General features: G+C 52.5%; 8 protein-coding genes across 8 annotated transcripts; 5 read left to right on the forward strand and 3 right to left on the reverse strand.

Annotated features, from left to right (window-relative positions):
- Positions 1-499: 499 nt before the first annotated feature.
- N7462_009208 (uncharacterized protein) lies at positions 500-2,703 on the forward strand (the record flags this gene model as incomplete). The annotated part of the gene is made up of 3 exons (XM_057080922.1): positions 500-573; positions 744-1,065; positions 1,186-2,703. The coding sequence occupies 3 exons, from the start codon at positions 500-502 to the stop codon at positions 2,701-2,703; spliced, it is 1,914 nt and encodes a 637-aa protein (XP_056929759.1).
- A 1,039-nt stretch (positions 2,704-3,742) lies between these two features.
- N7462_009209 (phytanoyl-CoA dioxygenase family protein) lies at positions 3,743-5,120 on the forward strand (the record flags this gene model as incomplete). Its single annotated transcript, XM_057080923.1, has 2 exons — positions 3,743-4,211; positions 4,258-5,120. 2 exons carry the CDS (start codon positions 3,743-3,745, stop codon positions 5,118-5,120), a joined length of 1,332 nt encoding a protein of 443 aa, XP_056929760.1.
- Positions 5,121-6,553: 1,433 nt separating this feature from the next.
- Positions 6,554-9,612, forward strand: N7462_009210 (serine/threonine protein kinase; the record flags this gene model as incomplete). The annotated part of the gene is made up of 2 exons (XM_057080924.1): positions 6,554-7,213; positions 7,333-9,612. The coding sequence occupies 2 exons, from the start codon at positions 6,554-6,556 to the stop codon at positions 9,610-9,612; spliced, it is 2,940 nt and encodes a 979-aa protein (XP_056929761.1).
- Positions 9,613-10,337: 725 nt separating this feature from the next.
- N7462_009211 (putative mitochondrial genome maintenance protein Mgm101) lies at positions 10,338-11,291 on the reverse strand (the record flags this gene model as incomplete). Its single annotated transcript, XM_057080925.1, has 2 exons — positions 10,338-10,611; positions 10,702-11,291. The coding sequence occupies 2 exons, from the start codon at positions 11,289-11,291 to the stop codon at positions 10,338-10,340; spliced, it is 864 nt and encodes a 287-aa protein (XP_056929762.1).
- Positions 11,292-12,968: 1,677 nt separating this feature from the next.
- N7462_009212 (uncharacterized protein) lies at positions 12,969-14,122 on the forward strand (the record flags this gene model as incomplete). Its single annotated transcript, XM_057080926.1, has 4 exons — positions 12,969-13,076; positions 13,147-13,388; positions 13,466-13,812; positions 13,872-14,122. 4 exons carry the CDS (start codon positions 12,969-12,971, stop codon positions 14,120-14,122), a joined length of 948 nt encoding a protein of 315 aa, XP_056929763.1.
- Positions 14,123-14,557: 435 nt separating this feature from the next.
- N7462_009213 (uncharacterized protein) lies at positions 14,558-15,081 on the reverse strand (the record flags this gene model as incomplete). The annotated part of the gene is made up of 4 exons (XM_057080927.1): positions 14,558-14,626; positions 14,811-14,875; positions 14,927-14,958; positions 15,020-15,081. 4 exons carry the CDS (start codon positions 15,079-15,081, stop codon positions 14,558-14,560), a joined length of 228 nt encoding a protein of 75 aa, XP_056929764.1.
- A 125-nt stretch (positions 15,082-15,206) lies between these two features.
- Positions 15,207-17,509, forward strand: N7462_009214 (biotin--[acetyl-CoA-carboxylase] ligase BPL1; the record flags this gene model as incomplete). The annotated part of the gene is made up of 4 exons (XM_057080928.1): positions 15,207-15,970; positions 16,023-16,589; positions 16,667-16,938; positions 17,001-17,509. The coding sequence occupies 4 exons, from the start codon at positions 15,207-15,209 to the stop codon at positions 17,507-17,509; spliced, it is 2,112 nt and encodes a 703-aa protein (XP_056929765.1).
- A 109-nt stretch (positions 17,510-17,618) lies between these two features.
- On the reverse strand, positions 17,619-19,383 carry N7462_009215 (uncharacterized protein; the record flags this gene model as incomplete). Its single annotated transcript, XM_057080929.1, has 6 exons — positions 17,619-17,702; positions 17,764-17,907; positions 17,980-18,470; positions 18,533-18,673; positions 18,809-19,158; positions 19,220-19,383. The coding sequence occupies 6 exons, from the start codon at positions 19,381-19,383 to the stop codon at positions 17,619-17,621; spliced, it is 1,374 nt and encodes a 457-aa protein (XP_056929766.1).
- Positions 19,384-19,775: the final 392 nt, after the last annotated feature.

The raw sequence follows: 19,775 nt of genomic DNA on the forward strand, positions 1-19,775 counted from the left end.
CTCTCATCGACCGTACAAAAAAAAAAACTTCGCCATTAATAGCACTGGGCTTCTCTCTTCAGGCTCTGTTCTCGCTCGTCTGGTCTCGGCGCTCTCGTCGCTCTCTGACTCCCTCTCTTGCTCGCTCTCTCACGCCTCTCGTTCTTCGCTACTCTGCCTCGTTTCGTGTCTCGTCCTTTACGTCCGGCCTGTGCCTGCAACCGGCAACCCCTCTCCGCCCGGCTTCTTGTTCCTTTAAACGCCGTCTAATTTGACGCGTATCGTCCGGCCAAAACCAACCCATTCCCCCCTCTCTGGCCAAATCTCCCGACCTTCTTTCTTTCCCCCCCCCCCCCCCCCATATCCCCTCGATCGGCACTCCACCCCAGGCGATCCACTCCCGCTTTTTCATGTCATGAGGAGTTTCTTTCCGTTCGACCTCCTCCTTTGAGTGTCCCCCCCTCTCCTCGTAGTTGGATCCTTCGATACTCGGGGGTGCCTGTCGGCCATGCGCCGCACCATGCCCTTCGAGTCATCCACAAATCCTTTCCCTCAGGACTGGGAACGATGCTTTGATAGGAAGCCGATCTCCGCGTAGGTCGACCCCCCCTCCCCCCCCCCCCCCCGTGCGAAAGACTGTGACCGCGAGCCTTTGGTGGCCCGTTTCAAAACGTCGCCCGGATCCCCGGGCTCCCAAAGCCGCGACGGTCTCCGTCGCGCGGCAAACCCGTGCTGGGGCAGTGATCTAACGTGGGACCGGACAGGAACCCCATTCTCGCGGATCTCGACATCGAACACAATGAGCTGGCGCAAACGTGCAAGTCCTTTGTCCGCCGCCTTCTATTAGAGGACCGAGTCGACATGGGAGAGCAGCCGCCGTCTCCGGCCGATGTGCTCGCACTCGTGCGCCAGCTGCAGACCGGTTGGGTCTCCCGGCCCCGACGACGCCAGTTTGCCAACACCATAACCCTTGCGGGCCGATTTCTTCCTACGGTCCAAACCCATGCGGCATTGATGGCCGTGCTGCCCGACTCTGACCTGTTCCACGCCCCGCTCTTTTATAGCGTACTGCAAATTGTGCTCAAGGTGGGTGACCCGAATGGAAGAGGATGGTTGCTCGGCTCCGGACGCAACCCAAAAGGATAACCTGTCTCGATTAAGATGACATGCTAACTCATCGCTTTGTTGCGGCATCACCGGAATCAGGCATCTTCAAATTACCCCCACGTGATCGAATGTCTTTTAACCGCCCTCCTGGATATTCATCGTGCCCTGGACCTTCCGGAGGAGCCATTGTCGTCGGCCCACCTGTTGCCTGTCGCGCAGATCTATGCCCTGATTTTCTTTTTCTTGACCGAATTCATGGATTGGTATGTGCGACGGTCCACGTGCGCGCTGTTGAATTGTCACAGCCAGGATGCATATGCAGAGTTTTACTATCTGGTCCGCTGCATTCAGCGCCAGGCAAGGGCCCTCGCCGGGCCTGCCGATGCCATGGATCTGGATCTGGATCTGGATACGAAATGTGACTCGGCCTATAGCCCACGCGCCCTGTGGGAGGAGTCCCAACTCAGTCAGGTGGGCCGGCAAGGAGCAGAACGGCGAATCGCCGCCCAGAACACCATAACGCGCCGATTGATCTGGGAAATCCAGCAAGATGCTGAAGAACGAGCGCGCATCCGGGAGCAACGCGACCAGCTATTGGCCCAGATGCTGACTGCCGTCAGCGAGCACCTCACCCCGATCGCCGAGCAGAGCAGTGGCATTGTCTGCCTGACCACCGCGGCCCCAGACCTTGGTATGGAACCCCCGACGCCGCTTCTTTACCCATGCGCCATCGGCGAGGCCGCAACAGAGACTAATTTGCCACCAGTGACTACCCAATTCGAATGGTCACGAGGGTCAAAGCGTCGTCTCGCCCGCCTGGAACTCCAAAATGCCTCCAAACATCTCCAGGTTTTCTTCGACAGTGACGACCAGGTCGCCGACTTTGCGCCGGATGTCCGAGTGGCAGCTGAGGGCACGCTCATCACCTCGCTACAGAACTGGATGACCAATCCCCGATCGCACGCCCTGGCCGTCGGTGGTCCCCAGAACCCCCTCTTCCCGAACTCCGTGGCTCTGATCTCAGCCTGCTATGCGTCCATCGCCCGCCGCACACGGCTGCCCGTGGTGGCGCACTTCTGCGCCCTCTCTACCGAGGGGGTGCTGGGTCTGGGTCTGACACCCCACCAACGGGGGCTCATTGCCCTGACCTACAGTCTGATCCGCCAGTTGATTGATTCTCTCCCCACAGTCGTCGACAGTGACGCCCTGCTGGACCTCAGTGCCGAGCGCTTCCTTCAGCTCGATGGATCGATGTATAGTTGGAAAGCTGCTCTCGCGTTGGTCGACACCCTACTGCATTTTGTCCCGCCGCTATTGGTTTGTGTCATCGATGGCATTGATACGATTCAAGACGCCTCCACGGATGTGGCGCTACGGGAGCTCATCCGCGTTCTCCTTACTCATACCCGCCACCAACCACAGCCTATGGACCTCGACAGCCCTGGCCCAACGTTCTTGTTCAAAGTTTTGTTTACCGTCGCGGGGCGGCCCAGTGCCCTGGTGGAAACTATGTCCGAGAACCAGGTGATCATGAGCGAGTCGACGGCGGCAAATGAGTCCACTCCCTCAGACCCTGTACTTACATCGGATCTGGGCGCCGTCATGATGAATGCCTGAGCCATCAGCCTCAGATCCTCCACAGAGAGGGCCATTTAACTTCCTCACGAATTTCCTTTCACTATTTCTCTCTTCCTCACCCCCCTTCGGTCTGGACCAGACTAAATCAAAAGACCTCGACCGAAACATAGACCTGCACTCTGCTGGACTGTTTTCATGTTTAATTATGAGGTTATCTTACGACGCATGAGGCACGAATGCTGACACCTTGAGCACTTCCGAGCTTTGATTTCTTTCTCTTTCCCCATATGTTCTCGCTATTTGCATGGTACCTCTGATGCAACGATACCTTGGTTTCTTACCCATGCCTTCTAATTCCCGCTTCATCTGTTAGCTTTTGTTTATTTTCGTTGGGCCCCTCTTGCTCCTTTCGGTTCACTGTCGGCGTCCTTTCTGTTGCGACTTAGCTCTCTCGTTGGCGTCTGAGAACTTTCTCCGGAATATATGGATATCCGGGGGGGTGTTGTTGATTTTTTTTTTCCCCTTTTCTTTCTTACTTTGTTTTTTATTTTGGTTCCCGTTATGGATTTTGTGCATCCCTGCTCGTTCAGTGACTTGTGGTAGACCGTGTATTATATACTGCTTGCTCGCTGTTGATACCCCTGTCTAGAACTAATTTGCTGATATTTTCTTTCCCCTCCTGCCTTGATTTGGCCAAAGCCCTCCTGAGCCACAACCGTAGGCTGAGTGCCCAAGGGTCATAATGGGGGGAGGGAGTGCATCGGAATCCGGTTTCCGTGGTCTCGAGATATGGTGGTTGCTGTGTCTATGGTGACAGTGAATTGCGGGTCTCTTTATACTGGGACTCGGTAGTGGATGCGAATTGCGGGGATGGGGCCCATCGCGCCACTGGAGATTGAATTCCGCGCGCCAAGTACTTAAAGCGTGGGCCGCGTCTGGCATCCACATCCGCAATTTTATACACATTTATTGCACATCCTACGTCCCGCATAGATCTATATAAAAAACCCATCTACAAACTACAAATTACAAACACACTTACACAACGCCCCGTATAGAAACTCCTTGGTCATCAGCCATGGACGGGCCAACGCCAATTCCCTCGCGGCTGTACAAGCCCTCGGCCTACAACCTGGACGAGTTCCAACAGATCTGTTCGCGCACTGTCGACCCGGCGACTTACCCCCTCGCCTGCGCCGTCGAGCAAAACATCCCGATCTACGATATCCCCGCGCTGGACGCACAGTCCCCGGGTTCCGAGACTATCGCCGCCCTCCAAGACGAGTGGCACCACATACTCTTCACAGGCCCGGGCGTCTTCGTCCTCCGCGGCATGTACAGTCCAACCCGCTACGAAGCCGTCCTCACTGCCGCTGATGCCGCCTTCGACCGCATCATAGCCGCGGAGCGCGCGTCCCACCCGACCAAAGGTGACCATTTCGCCGCCGGCGGCACCAACGACCGCATCTGGAACTCCTTCTCCAAGCACGCTCTCGACGACCCATCCTCTCTTTCTCCCTTACTACGCAAACCCGTGGCTGGCCCTCGTCTCCACCGCCTGGCTCGGCCCCGCCTACCGTATCACCGCCCAAGTCAACGCCGTGCACCCAGGCGGCGCAGCCCAGGCCCCGCACCGCGACTACCACTTCGGCTTCATGGACGCTGCCACGCTGGCCACATACCCGGCCGCCACGCACCGGGCCTCCCAGCTTCTCACGCTGCAAGGCGCGGTCGCGCACTCGGCGATGCCGGTCGCCTCGGGCCCGACGCGCTTCCTCCCCTTCAGCCAGACGTTCGGCCCGGGCTACGGCGCAGCGCGGGAGCCGGCCTTCGCAGCACACTTTGCAGCGCACTATGTCGCGCTACCGCTGGCCCGCGGCGACGGGGTCTTCTTCAACCCGGCGCTGATGCACGCGGCCGGGGCGAACGTCACAGAGCCTGGCAGCGGGACCCGGCGCGTGGCCAATCTGCTGCAGGTGAGCTCGGCGTTTGGAAAGCCGATGGAGGCGGTGGATGGGCTACCGCTGGTTGAGCGGTGCTGGGGTTCACTGGGGGAGATGTATCGGGCGGGCGTGGCGGGGGGTGAAGGGAGTTGGGCGATGCGCGAGGTGAGAGCGTTCGTGGCGGCGGTTGTAGAGGGCTATCCGTTTCCGACAAATTTGGATCGGCGACCGCCGGCGCCGAGTGGGATGGCGCCGGAGAGCGAGCAGGATGTGGTCATGCGGGGATTGGAGGAGGGGTGGGGGGAGGGCGAGGGTGGTTGCGGCGTTGGAAGAGATGCGGTGGCAGGGACGGGCTTGAAGCGGTGGCCTGGGGAGGTAGAGAGGATTGATCCCGTGTTTTTGGCAGTATTTCCGAGCGGAACGCCGGGGGTGTTCTGCAAGACACAAGAGATAAGAGGCAAGAGAGAAGAGAGAGGAAGAGAAGGAGAGAGTATAGGTATATCAGTGTGGTGAGCGGGATCAGCTAATTCGGGTTTGTTTCTGTTTTTCCTTGGCATCTCTTGTTTGACTCGATTGCCCCAAGTCTTAGGTTTGCATGGTTTATATGATTCATATACATGGAGTCATTATAATATATACATGGATGCAATATAGTATATATATAGTATCATGACGGTAGAGGATGGCACAATCGTACAACGATCCTCTGTTCTGTTCACTGCACTCCGTCCAAGTAGGAAACCCGAGGAGCTCGGAAGACAGCCGTGTTCTCGCCTGGCCTTTCCTTGGACCCTTGCTGGCCCCTGGGCCGTCTAGGATTTGGTGGATGCTCGGACCCCTGAGATCGGGCGGATCGGGAGATGCGATTGGAGGGTCTGCTTGGGGCGCACGGTGGACCCCAGTGGACCTGCATTCATGTTACCGTGGACGGAGAGAGGTTTTGCAGCTGATCAGTGGCAACAAAACGGTTGGAAGAGAGGGTCAAAGGATCAGGGGGGGAATTTGGTCATGGCCACAATGTGTATAGATGGCGGAGGTATAGATCTGGTGGAGGACGGAATCAGGATAGATGCAAAGGGTCAGAACTTGACAGTGGTCGTGTTGAGCGGGGGAGGGTTCGAAGTGATCATTAAGAATGCGGCTGCTGGCAGGCCAGAATGAACTTGAAGGAAGGAAAGCATCGATTCCAATGTTTTTAGTGCAATGCGATCAATCAGAACCCGGAATCCAGGAGGTACCTGGCCAATGTATGTGTCCCACCCTACAATCGCAGGTATCGCAGGGGGTCTCACATTTCTGGGTGGCTCCCCGCCAACAACCTCCAACGCTGGTGAAACATGGCTTGCAAGCCTCTCCCACGGCTTTGCTCCACTCGCGACATCCAACAAAAAAATCTCCGTTCTTTTCACTTGAACCTCGCACAGGAAAAAACAAAAAACAAAAACAGAAAGACACTCGTTTTCTCCAACCGCATCGTCCAAGTCATTCCCTTCTCACTCTCCCGAGCCTCCACATCCACCACCACCACACTCATTCTACCTCGGCCCTCGCCGATCTCGTACTCCACCGCGACAGCTACACGACGACAGCGTGGATGATCTTCTAGTCCTCCAACGGCGACTGGCCCGGGAGTGACAGCCTAGCAAAGGCCTCTAGAGCAACAGCAAAGGAAAATCACTCGGCACGTCCAAGACACGCAGAACACGACGCACTCGCGACTGGGCTCTCCGAACGGAACAGCAAAGCTGATTGCTGCATGACGGGAGGGGGTTTGGCCTGAACCAAGACGAACGGCCTATGGTTTTTTCGCCTCGCGCTCCACCGACTCATTGCCATCGGGCCAACCAGCTTTAGCATCGATCTACAGCGCGAGTTCCTTTCCCCGAACCTAAATAAAAGACCCTGGCTGTTCCCCTCCCCACACGGGTCTGATTTCTTTCCTTGAGATGAAGGGCCGCTTGGGGATAACCTCCAACCGCTTGTCGACTCACCGGTTCGAGCAAATTCCGGATCTACCCCACGACGGCATGCATAACCCCAACGACGTGACCATCGATATCCCCCTGACGGCCACCCAGAGCCGAGGTCAGAACGGCATTCGCAAATGGGGGTCCAATACGGGGGTCGCCGAACCTGTCAGCAACGACGAGAAGGCTGATATTGCCCCTGGTCGTCGACGACGCCGTGAGGATTCAGATATCAACGAGTCTACGGGTAAACCCTCCGAAGCCCCAGAAGATGGCACGATCACGCGAATGGGCCGCATCTACCAGGCCATCTACAACTTCTCCATTGTCACTCGTTACATGATCTATGTGATCCCCATTGGCGCACTCATCGCCATTCCAATCATTGTCGGGGCCACTGCGTCACCGGATGCCCGCATCGGCGGTGTTCACATCTACTGGTTCTTCACCTGGATCGAGGTGGTCTGGGTTAGTTTATGGGTGTGCAAGATCTTCGCCAAGTTTATTCCCTATGTGTTCCAATTTCTATGTGGCATCGTCAGCTCCGGCACACGCAAGTATGCACTTATCCTGCGCGCTTTGGAGACTCCGATTACCCTTGTGATCTGGATGATCATCTCGCTAGTTACTTTCCTCCCCGTATGTTTTCCCTCCCTTTCCTTTTTATGGCTCGGGATAGCCACCGTTCCGTGGAGAGTGTATTTCCCACTCCCTCAACCTCAAAAGGACGATCAATGGAACTAATAATGTCTCGGTAGATCATGACAATGAATGCTGGGAAAGAGGCCAGCGGTGATACCGGTGTCAAGTCGTGGGAGAAGAGCGTCAAGAATATTCTCTTCGCCCTGCTTGTCTGCAGTCTAATCTTCCTCGGTGAAAAAGCCATCGTCCAGCTCATCTCCATCAGCTACCATCGCAAGCAGTTCGATGCCAAGATCAAGGAATCCAAGCGCAACGTCTACCTCGTCGGTCTCCTCTTCGAAGCCTCCCGAAACATGTTCCCCGTCTACTGTCCGGAATTTAAGGACGAGGATGCCATCATCTTTGACTCGCTTCTCGCCCAGAGTACTGGCAAGAAGCACAAGCGCGGATCTATCATGCCCTTGCGTATGATGCGTCAGGTTGGACACAACGTCGGTCGTATTGGTGACAAGGTCACTGCGGCGTTTGGCAATGTTGCCTCCGAGCTGACGGGCAAGCAAGTCTTCAACCCTAATGCTACCCATTCAATTGTCATTGAGGCGCTTGAGCGCAAGCGCTGTGCTGCGGCGCTGGCTCGCCGCATTTGGATGTCGTTTGTCGTGGAGGGCCGGGAGGCTCTATATCTTGATGACGTTATTGAAGTCCTGGGCCCCGAGCATGAGGCAGAAGCAGAGGAGTGCTTCGCTGCGATCGACAAGGATGGAAACGGCGATATCAGTCTGGATGAGATGATTATGACGATCAGCGAGTTTGGCCGCATGCGCAAATCTCTGAACCACAGCATGCATGATGTCGACCAAGCCATCCACGTTCTGGACAACTTGCTTCTCTCTGTTGCTTTCGTGATTGGTATCTTGGTCTTCGTGTCTTTCGTTACAACTGGCTTCGGCACTGTTATTGCAGCTGGTGCTACCTCCTTGTTGTCCCTGAGTTTCGTTTTTTCGACGACTGCCCAAGAAGTCCTAGGCTCGTGCATTTTCTTGTTTGTGAAGCACCCCTTCGATATCGGAGACCGCATCGAGGTCAATGACAAGGCCTATATTGTGGAGCGTATTTCTTTGTTGTTCAGTGTGTTCCGCACTGTCAATGACCATCGCATGACCCAGGTGCCCAACAACATCTTGAACAGCCTGTGGATCGACAACTTCACTCGTGCCAACGCCATGCACGAACAATTGACCGTGCCTGTCAGCTTCGACACCAGCTTTGCTGAGATCCAGGCTTTGCGAAATGAAATGGAGGCATTTGTTCGTGACAAGGAAAACTGCCGTGACTTCCAGCCTGACATTGACGTTGAGGTCTCGGGCGTTGGTGACATGGATAAGCTCGAGCTTCGCGTTGATATCCGCCACAAGTCCAACTGGTCTAATGAGACCGTCCGGGCCGCACGTCGCTCTAAGTTCATGTGCGCACTGGTTCTGGCTACGCGTAAGGTTCCTATTCGTGCTCCTGGTGCTGCTGCCCCGGAGGAAGAGTCCAAGGAGGAGGGTGGCCATGATGACAATGGTGACAATGCCGGTGACCGCAAGTCGACTCAGCCCGGCGCCGACTCGAAGGGCAATGGTGGTTTAACCCCAGCAGCTGCCGTTGCTGCTGGCTTTATCTCCTATGACGCCCACGCGACTGGCTTCGACCAGGGCCACACCGGCACAGTCACTCACCGCGGCTCTACCCACGCCGCATCCGAAGCTGCCATCGCCGAACGCCTGAACGCGCGCACTCCCGCCGTGGAACCTGTCCGCGATGAACAAGGCCTTTACCGAACTGCCACCAACACTTCCAGCCAGGGTAATCAACTCAGCACAAATGACGGTAACACCGGCGTTTCCCGCGGCCTGTCCACCGGCCACCGCAAGGCTGGCCTGCGTGCCTCGTACACCGAAGGCGACGTGCCCATGCCGCCACCTCTCTCTCCAGTAGCCGCCGGCATGACCCCGTCCTCCAGCAATGTGCCCATTTTGGGCGCCCCCGCGCCGCCCGGGTCTCGTGGCAGTGTCCGTTATGAGCCTCCTACCAACGCACCCCCCAGCACCCAGGCCACGGACCCTCATTCGATCATCTCCCCTGGTACCTACACGCAGCCGTACTACCATAACCAAGACAATACCTACGACTCCGTTCCGCTGCATGGCGTCAGCACAGCCTACACGCCCGCCCGTGACGACCGCTACGATCCCGTATCCTCGCCCTCGATCTACTCCCCGCCGCAGCCCCAGGCGCCTGCACCTGCGCTGACAGGCGAAGGTATCAGTCAGCGCGGCTCCTTCATCTCGCGCACGCTGAAGCGCGGCAAGCATGGCAATGACCAGGGCCCGTACGGAGAGCACGACGCATAATAGGCACGATATAACCTCTGGCGCTTCCATGCGCCTTTCCTTTCCTTTTGGGGTTCATGGGTAACAAACGGGGTGTACTACTCGACTTCTCTCTTTCTCTCTTTCTCATTTTCACATTTCCTTGACCAAAAATTTCCTTCATTTTCCTCCACCATAATTCCATTTTGGGGGGTTGTATGATATTGGCCTTCGGCCTAGGGGTTGGATTTCTTTGACGATCTAGATGATCAGATGATTTTGACAATTTTATGTCCGAATTAGGACGGTTTTCTCTCTTTGGTGACTTTGGAATCAATTCTTTTTCTATCGAGCTGTCGTTTTGTGAAGTGAACATATAAGTAGAGGACGTAAGTAGCGGCTTATTGGCGCTCTAGTGTCTCTGCCTGTGTGCAAGCTATGTTTCACGTAGCTGCTAATCTGTTGGAGCGCCTCGCGGGCATGCATGCGTGCGGATTCGACTATAGCAAACCGTTGATACTTCGGTCAGGAAATCGAGCAGAGATGCGTGTAAATTCTTAAACTCCTAGCTAGGTACCCCCTGGCTAGATCGTAGGTATCACTCTTACCAGATTATATAATATAAACATAAGAATTAGAAAAAGTGAGAGACTAACCATCTATCAACTCTCATGGAAAAGATCCCGCTGCGCCCTGGGTCATCTTCTGACCGAGAAAAAAAAGGCAGAGACTCACAAGTAGAACAGTAAACAAGCCTTCATACTTCCCTACTTGCTTCCAGATTCCTTCCACGGATAGCTCACTGGATCATCTTTCCGCACCCAGATCTTCGACCGCTTCTTGCTCACGATATGCTCGACAAAAACCTCCCGCGTATACTGCGCCTTGAACTTTCGGATCCACCGGGGATCCCACAGCTCGCTCGCAATGCCGAGGTCCTTGCAGCACCGCACCAGTGCATTCGACTTGCAACCCTCGGTCGCGGTCGGGATCCCGTCTGGCGAGAAGTAGTCTTGCTCACCGCGCGCCACGGAGACAAGTCTGCGGAAGTACCGTTAGCAAGAGAAGGAACGTCTCGGGGTGGCGCAGAAAGGGAGGAGGAGGGGGCAAGAAAGAAGGCGAAGGCCTCACCGTCCATTGCACACAAGCGCATACTCGCGGGTCACGGTCTTTGGGGTGACGATACTCTCGCCGCGCGGGGCGAGGCCCCAACCGCCGGGCCCGAAGGCGCGGTTCAGGATGCGCCGGTACTTGATCTCGGGCAGGTAGACGATGCCATCGGGCTTGATCTCAACTTCTTGCGGGTCAGTGTCGGCAAGAAGGATTTCGGCTGCTTCTTTGGGGAAGGGCTCCGCAGAGAGGCCATGGAAAGAACGGGTCCAGTCGATCTTGTCTTCCTGTGCCTCGAGCTCGAGCGGCTTGTCGCCGAGCCCACTCTTGGAGATGTTGTCGGTTGTGGGGCGGTTCCGGGGCTCGGTGGTTGCGGAGGGGGAGGCTGAGGTGCGTGGCTGACTTGATGGGACTGGCTTGACGGTGCTGTTGGTGGCAGTGCTGGCGTTTTGGGTGCGTGTTGCGCTGTAACTTATAGCGCGTTGTGGAACGGGGCGGAGGAGCTGCGGCAGGACATGTGCACGCAAGACTTGGGATGTGGATGTCGATGCGGATGTCGCATATTGGATACTCTGCAGCACACGCCAAGGACGAGGGCGAAGAGCTGCCATGGTTGGTGGAGGGAACGCAGAGGTGAGAGCTTTGAAAGCTCGAGGGCTGTGCATTGATGTTTCGTCGGGGAGCTCGATCCCTGGCGCTTAGCGGACATCACGTAATTCCCTCACGGCAAGTTAGCTACTCCACCCTGTCAACGGTGATCACTTGCAAGCGGTACAAGGTTGTTTCAGAATCAACTTTTATACCAAAAAAGAAATTTAATGTGAGGTCACTATTATCGACAACTAAGTTACGGTTGCGAGAGCTCTCTACGACGAAACTCTTGAAATATTCGGTTGGCCAAATACGTCAAGCCAGATCCCTCCATAGAAGAAATCGCGCAGCATTGGCAATAGATTAGTGGCCTCAATAACGCGATTGGCTGATTTGGAAAAAATGTATGGAAGTCTGCAAATAGGCTGTATTTGCCAGTAATTGCCTCTATTCTTGTCGCTCGGGACTAATCTGACCTATCCTACTATAAATTCATGGTCTCTGCATCTCGTTCTGCTCTCTTTACTATCAACTGCCTCCTTTTGGTATATCTAAAAGCAATTCACAGACCCATCGCTTTCTTTCTGCCAAACCCTTTGCTTGCCTTTTTCCAATATGCCATCCCCAGGTAAGTCATCTGAGATTCTATCCTGCTCACAAGGCTGATGCATGTGTGTTTAGCTGCCTCTCGACAACCTTCGCCAAACCGTCAATTGAAGCCTTCATTTCTGAGCAATCAAACTGATGCATTTCCCGTCACTCAAGTCCAAATAACGATAACAGCCAATGGGCAATCGAAGGAATATACCTGGAATAGTGACTGCTGGGCAACCCCCAGGGCGATATATGTCCCGGCCAACGGGGTTTATAAAGCCACAGGAACCGCTCTAGTGGGTTCAGGGATTGTTGCATATACCATGGTCCTCCCGGGCAGAAACCCTCTCTTACCGGACCCTCAATGGCTTTGTTGGGCTCGGATCCAGGCTGGACAGCGATTGAACGTATGGGACTCGAACATCAAGGTGAGTGGGACGCTGGTGTACACGAAGAACGGTAAAGTTGAGCAGGAAAGCTTCGTGCTCTCAACTTCTTCACCATAGAGTATAGTCGAGATCCAAATTTTGGTCAAATCCAAAAAAACTTGAATAGAAACCAGAATACACATTGTCAAATAAATGCGCATATGTAATTGGATCTATATCTTGTCTGCAGAATAGAGATAACAATCAACTTCTCCTGGCTACTAGCGGAGCACAGAACGACTGAGCAAGCGAGGTCAATGTGTAAGTCACTTCTAAATTAGCTTCGAGTTAGAAAGAGGATAGCTCTGTTGGATGAATTATTGGTCAGAAGGTTCGTTTTATTCGACATATCCTCTGAGCCAATGAACAAAGGGAAGGGCAACGACTCCTTCAAGGAAAAGAAGAAAAAGAAGACGAAAACAAGAACCACGCATCTTGTGGAGCCCGAAGACTGAGACTATCCCCAATAGTTGTTGTTGCTGCTGCGCAATTTGCCGAGAAGAATCAACGGCAATGGCACCCGGTTCCACTTGACCCGCTTTGAGGAAATTCTATTCCCATCGATCGAACCCCTTTTCGAAAACATCACGTGTGCTGGGATATACGGAGAGTTTATGAGCTAAAGTTCGAAGGGATCTCTACCATTGCATGCACACTTTTTGATCGGCTTCTACCATGGCCCGAACGATTGCAGTGGCTGGAGCGACTGGTAGTGTGGGACGAACAATTACTGAGCAAATCTTAAATGAGAACAAATTCTCTGTGATTGCTCTGACCCGAAGGGTATGTCTCAACAACACCAGCACAACCCCACGTATCCTCGGGAAAGCATTTTGGTTAAAATAGAGAAAAGGACCCGGAGCGAATTCTCGAGTCCGCAATCAGCAACGTGCAGTATGTGCAGGTTGACTATGATAACATTCTGAATCTCGCACAACAATTAGACGAACATGCAGTGCACACGGTGATATGTGCCATCGGCATGTTGGGGGATGACTGCTCCGAAGCCCAGCTCAATATAATCAAGGCCGCTGATCAGGCATACTCAGTACAAAGATTCATCACTAGTGAATTTGGCTATATGACCCATGAAGGGTAACGGCTCCTCATCAACCTTGGTATTCTCGCGTAGGCGAGGCCGTGAAATCATCGTATTACTGACCCATATATAGAAAAAGGCACATCGATCCGGGTGTTGGCTGGTTCCTGGAAGCTGCTGATCTTCTCAAGAAGACCAATTTGACTTATACCCGTCCAGTGTGTGGGGCATTCATGGATTTCTTGGGAGCGCCACATATGAGATCGAATATTCCCCCGATACCCATAGCCGTTGACGTGTTGAATCGAGAAGCATACATCCCGGGGGATGGTAACGCAATTTTAACCATGATCTACAGCTATGATGCTGCTACCTTTATTGCAAAGCTCCTCGAGCTGGACGATTGGCCTGAAATTAGCTATTGTGCGGGGGAGGATATCACCTTTAATCAAGTCGTGCAGTTAGCCGAGGAAGTTTGTGGTAGGATCTTCTGGCCGACATCCAAACCTCATTTGTGCTAATGCTATTTTGCTGCGCAGGAGAGAAATTCAAAGTGATCAACTTGAATGCAGAAAATATCGACAAAGGCGATATCCCACTGCTCAAGGCCCATGAAGAAATCGACATACCACCAGAGGAGATTAAGGCATATAATGTCTTTGGTTACCAACTTTATCTCGCCGGCGCGTTTCATTTACCTAGTGAAGGACGAGTTGGAGACAGATTTCCGGAATTTGAAACGAAGACTGTTTCGGAATTCTTGAACCTGGCTTGGGGGTCTCGTACCTAGACGAATGATTGACGCACAGTACCCTCTGACATAAAGCTGGTTTTCTTGATCGCTTCGTGACCATGTATTTACTATACTATATGAGTTTGTAGATCCTAGACGTGCCTGTCTAGTCCAAGATGGTCATTAGGGGTGCATATATTCCTTTATAACTCTCAGTATATTAAGTTTCCTAGCATGGCAATCTAGCCTATACATCCAACCAAAGTTATGCTCCCCACCTGCAAGTGCTCAGGCCATTATTAGACCTCTTTCTTTCTTCAGGTAGTCTATTGATGCCTCAGGCTACAAAAGTAAGCCAAGTTATATCACGTGATGATACAGCTAGCAGAGAATGAACTTCTCATTAAGTAAATGGCAGCCATGGAAGAGAAAGAAAGCATGTCACTTGAGTGAGAAGAAACAATATACATATTAACAACTAATGGCAAAATTTCATGCGTCTTTAGTCTGCGTTCGCTCGTCGTTACCTTGACGTTTCCAGCATTCCCGGAAGGCTTCCATCTGTGGTCTTGTTAGAGAGAATGGCAATCAACTCAGCGGAAGAGAGGTAAATTGGACACGGGAAAAACCAGTCGGTCTCCAGAAGTCTTGATCTCATAGATTTGCGTCATATGGCAGTACCATAATCTCTTTCTCAAGGGATTGCAGAGGGATGACATTAAAAGCAGAGATGGGCATTCCTCACCTCCTCCTTGCACTGGCGCCAGTCTTTCTTCGCGAAATAGCAGTCGTTCATCTTGTCTTGCTCAGCTGGGGGGCATCAGTAGGCGATCCAAAGCAAGTGGCGTAGGAAGCACTGACCGTGGCAGCCGGTACTGAAGATGCGCTTGTCCCTGCAGAGAAATCTCAGTGTCTTCGAATCCTCACAAAGCCCTAGTGCGGTCGGTCAATTACCATTCATCGGGTTCATCGTCATCTTCTGGAGTAATTTTGGGCTGTTCTGCGTTATTTGACATTGTTGTGTTCCTTGGAAAGCGAAGGGGTCACACCAGTCAAGTGGAAGTCGGGCGGTTGGCCTCGGCGGGCTCAACTATCTTATCGGCTTCCCCAGCATCCCATCAATTCTCTCCAACAATCAACAATGGCCACGCCAACGGGCAATGATGCCAACCTCACGGGCAAGAAACTAAATGTCCTAGTCTACTCCGGTTCGCTTACCCATTCCGCCTGGCAACTCAGCCGCTTTCTGACCGACAATGGCCCGACAGGAACTGGAACCACCGTTGACTCGGTCCGCCACTGCATTTACACCCTGCGCCGCCTACTTGCCCCCCACTACGCCGTCACCCCCGTGACGGGAGATATGCTTCTGAAGGAGCCATGGACGGCAACATGTGCTCTTCTCGTCATCCCTGGGGGGGCAGATCTGGGCTACGGGCGCACCCTCAATGGCGCGGGGAACCGGCGCATTACGCAGTTCGTGCGCCGAGGTGGAAAATACTTGGGCCTTTGCGCGGGCGGCTACTATGGATGCAAACGATGCGAATTTGAGGTCGGTGATAAGACGATGGAAGTGATTGGAGACCGAGAACTGGCCTTTTTCCCGGGCACTTGCCGAGGCGGTGCGTTCCCGGGATTTGTTTATCATAGCGAGGCCGGCGCAAGAGCGGCTCAACTTGATGTCCAGAAGGAGTCGTTGAGTGCTGGTGCGGTGCCGACGCATTTCCGATCATACTATAACGGAGGAGGCGTTTTTGTGGATGCTTCGCTGTACAAAGACCAGGGTGTTGAAGTGCTGGCCAGCTATACCGAAAAGCTCAATGTCGACCCTGGTGAGGGTTCGGCTGCAGTGGTCTATTGCAAAGTCGGTGAAGGAGCGGCTATTTTGACAGGGCCACATCCTGAGTAGGTGATTATATATATGGGAGACTATCTATCGGCTGACACCATTATCTAGGTTTGCCGCAGTGAATCTCGATCCCAATGCCAATGGCCCCGATTATGCCGATGTTGTGGCCGCATTGGCCGCCGACGACAAAGAGCGTACAGACTTCCTAAAGGCATGTCTGTCTAAACTTGGGCTACAAGTTACCCAGGACTCCACGACCGTACCTTCTTTGTCGTCATTACATATGTCTGGTATTGATGCAGAGGGTCCTATTGAGATCCTATCCTCCCTTGCCCCGGCCTTAACCCGCGAGAACCATAACGAGTACCTGAAAGATGAAAATGATACGTTCCGTATCGAAAGACCTGGCACATGGAATCTGGACGATCTCAAGGAATCGCTTCCAAGCGATTCATCCGCCACTAGCGACGGTATTGTTGACTACAAGACAATTATTAAACGACTTGTGATCCATGACGATCTCCCCTCTTCAAAGCTAACACCCTACTTCAATCACCATGCATTCTACGCCAACCTTCGACAATACCAGTCTGAGTCCAAGGAGGGAGCATCCGAGTTTGGGTCGAATCTCTTGTACGGCGAGGTCGTGACAAGTACTAACACTATAATGGAAAAGTAAGCAACTACTGGGGAGGAGAGGATTGTTGGCCAGCTAGTATATTTACAAGGATCCAACATCTAACGATACCTAGGAATACACAGTTACTTCGCCAACTTCCGCATGGGTTCACTGCTACAGCGACCGTTCAAGTTGCTGGACGGGGCCGAGGTTCTAATGTCTGGATCTCACCAGCAGGTGCCTTGATCTTCTCAACAGTCGTTCGCCACCCGATCGACAAGATCCAGTCTGCGCCGGTCGTATTCCTCCAATACCTCGCCGCCATGGCCGTCGTCAAGGGAATCAAAAGTTACTCCAAGGGCTACGAGAACCTCCCAGTCAAGATGAAATGGCCAAATGATATCTGTATGTTGGGCCATTCATACTTTTCTTTTTTGATCGCCCAGCCACTAATCATTGTTTTCCAGATGCCCTTGATCCGGAGGACCCCGAGCAGAAGCGTTACACCAAGATTTGTGGCATTCTTATCAACTCTCACTTCATGTCAAATGAATACATCTCCGTCGTCGGCATCGGCGTCAATGCAACGAATGCCTCCCCCACCACTGCCCTAACAGCTCTTGCTGCACGTTATGCTTCCCCGGGAGCGGCTGCTGCATCCCCTGTGACGCTTGAGAAGCTTTTGGCCCGTATTCTAACAACATTCGAAGATCTTTACACTCGGTTCCTTCGTACCGGTTTTGATCGCGGCTTTGAGGCTATGTACTACGAGGACTGGCTACATATGCACCAGATCGTCACCTTGGAAGAGGAGGGCGGTGCCCGTGCTCGCATTCAAGGGATCACTCGGGATTATGGCTTGTTACTTGCAGAAGAACTTGGATGGAATGAACGACCCACTGGGCGGGTCTGGCAACTGCAGAGCGATAGCAACAGTTTTGACTTTTTCAAAGGTCTGGTGAGGCGGAAGGTTTAGACTACTCCCCTTGCAACACAACATAGAAAGTAAATGCATGAAGATGAAAATTTCCAACAGGAGATATCTTCTTTGACTTTGATATATGTACAGCTACTTATACGTCTATTCATGCATTGTTGGCACACGAAAAGCTAGCGCCGCTAGGATTATCGTGGATGGATTTTCCGGAAGTATAAAGACCGAGAGCACACTGTGAGGCAAATGTTAGAAATTGAGACCAAAAAATTAACTTCTGGCCTACGAAGACTTACTAGAATGACACCAACACAAATGATAAACGCATTGAGAGCGGTTAAGAAAATCTTTCTGGGCGACGAGAACCACAAGCCTTTGTTCATGTAAAACCAGAACATACCCGTGAAACCGAAAGTGAACCAACTTCCGAAAAGGGCAGTCTGTGATATTCATTAGTACCTGTGGATCATACATATCCAGTAATCCTCTGGGGCAAATAAGTATAAACATACAATCAAGCTGACAAGGTCGCTGAACACTGGAATGGAAGATGCGATTATCCAAGCAATTATCCAAAGACCAAAAGAAATGCCAATCCACGAGCTGACAGCAACCCAGTCTCGCTTATGCATACGGTCTGTGCCGGCAAAGAGGCGGATATAAATCGACTTGGCGGCAACGTGACTATTGATGACACCTGCAATGACAATCTGAACGAGTGAAATGATGAGTGGATATTCCATAAATATTGAGTAATATTTGTTCAAATGATAGTAGATATTTCTCACTGTAGGAAGAGCGACGCCATAGGCTATCTTTGATATCAATGGGCCGGCAGAGCCCAGTGCCGGGGAGGCAACGTCAGGACCAGCGAATCGATATATCACCACAGCAGCGACAATATATAGCGTCATGTCAATTGTTTGCAGGAGAGCAAGAGCTTTTGGGAAATCTCTTGCGTCCTGAAGTTCTGCCATAAACGTGAAGAATGTGTTGTGGCTGACTACTTATTGTCAGAAAATATGACAGTCAAAAGTAAACTTCGATTCATCAATGGAAACTAACCGTAAGAAAAGCCAATGTTGGCGGCAGCAGTGCATGCAGTAACAAGGTTTGTCTTGGAAGTGGGATGGATAATGGTGTCAGGGTTTCGTATTCCCACGGCAATCATGGTTATCATGACCGCGGTGAAGATACTAATGAAGGCTGAGGAGAATATCAGTGACTATTGAGTAGCGTTGGAGTGGAAAATTCTGAAAGCAAAGAACTCACAAATCAAGGAAAGCCACGATATTTTCTCCAGTGTTCGCGGTAGCGACAGAATACATGAAAGAATCATACCTACGACCCCAAAAACAATAGAGCAGGTGGCATGATTGGTAATGACGTTCAATGCAACCGTGAATGTCAGAATATGGCTTGCCATGATGAAGACCAAGAACAATAATTGGGCTGTTCCAAACAACTCGCGACCAAACCGACCCATAAGCATCTCGCCAGCATCAGCCATGCTCGAAATATGAGGATATCTCCATTTGAATTGTCCAATCACATATCCTGTATAAGATGCTAGGATCCCGAAGCCAATCAGAACAATGAGACCAGGCACAAGACCTAAGCCAGCGATGGCTGCTGGTAGTGAGAGGATTCCAAGCGAGATGGTCTCCGAGACCATCAGCAGGCCTCCTTGCCTTTGAGCGAAAGGAATCAATTAGCATAGCACAATCTCAATATAGTGTGTATAGAGCATACCACCACTTCAATACTTTATATTTCACTTCTGCATGCTCCTCGTCGCCAAACGCATCCTGCCGCTCGGGAACAAGATCTGGTTTTTCCTGGATACCCTCGCTCCCGGCCCCCAATTCAGGGGTCCCTTGGCTAGGCTGTGTGATATCAATAATCTGGGGTCTCATAGTTGTTGTTCTCATTCTATTTATGGAAATATAGAAAGGACGGTGGTTGCCAAACAATTCAGTAGTGTAGTGAATGGAGAAGGTGATATTGAGACTCAGGATAGCAAACACACAATAAAAGTCCCCCGGACCAACCGCGATATCCGCTCAGATCCCCAGTGAAATCATTTCAACTTGCGGGGAAAGACTGCTCGCCTTCCATTTCCAGTCACCTTCATAACCCTGGCTACTCGAGCGATATGTGGATCACTGTCGGTGGGAATCGCCTAGTGAGGTGGAATCCACGGGATAAAGACGGGGCCAACGAAAATAGCCCTTTACTGGTATCTCGTCTGTATAGGAAAGGCATGCCCGTTGTGCCTGACGATAAGAGAGAGAGAAAAAGGCTCTCT

This window comes from Penicillium macrosclerotiorum (genome assembly GCF_028827735.1).
Source record: "Penicillium macrosclerotiorum strain IBT 26536 chromosome Unknown utg000009l_segment0_segment0, whole genome shotgun sequence".
NCBI lineage: Eukaryota > Fungi > Ascomycota > Eurotiomycetes > Eurotiales > Aspergillaceae > Penicillium > Penicillium macrosclerotiorum.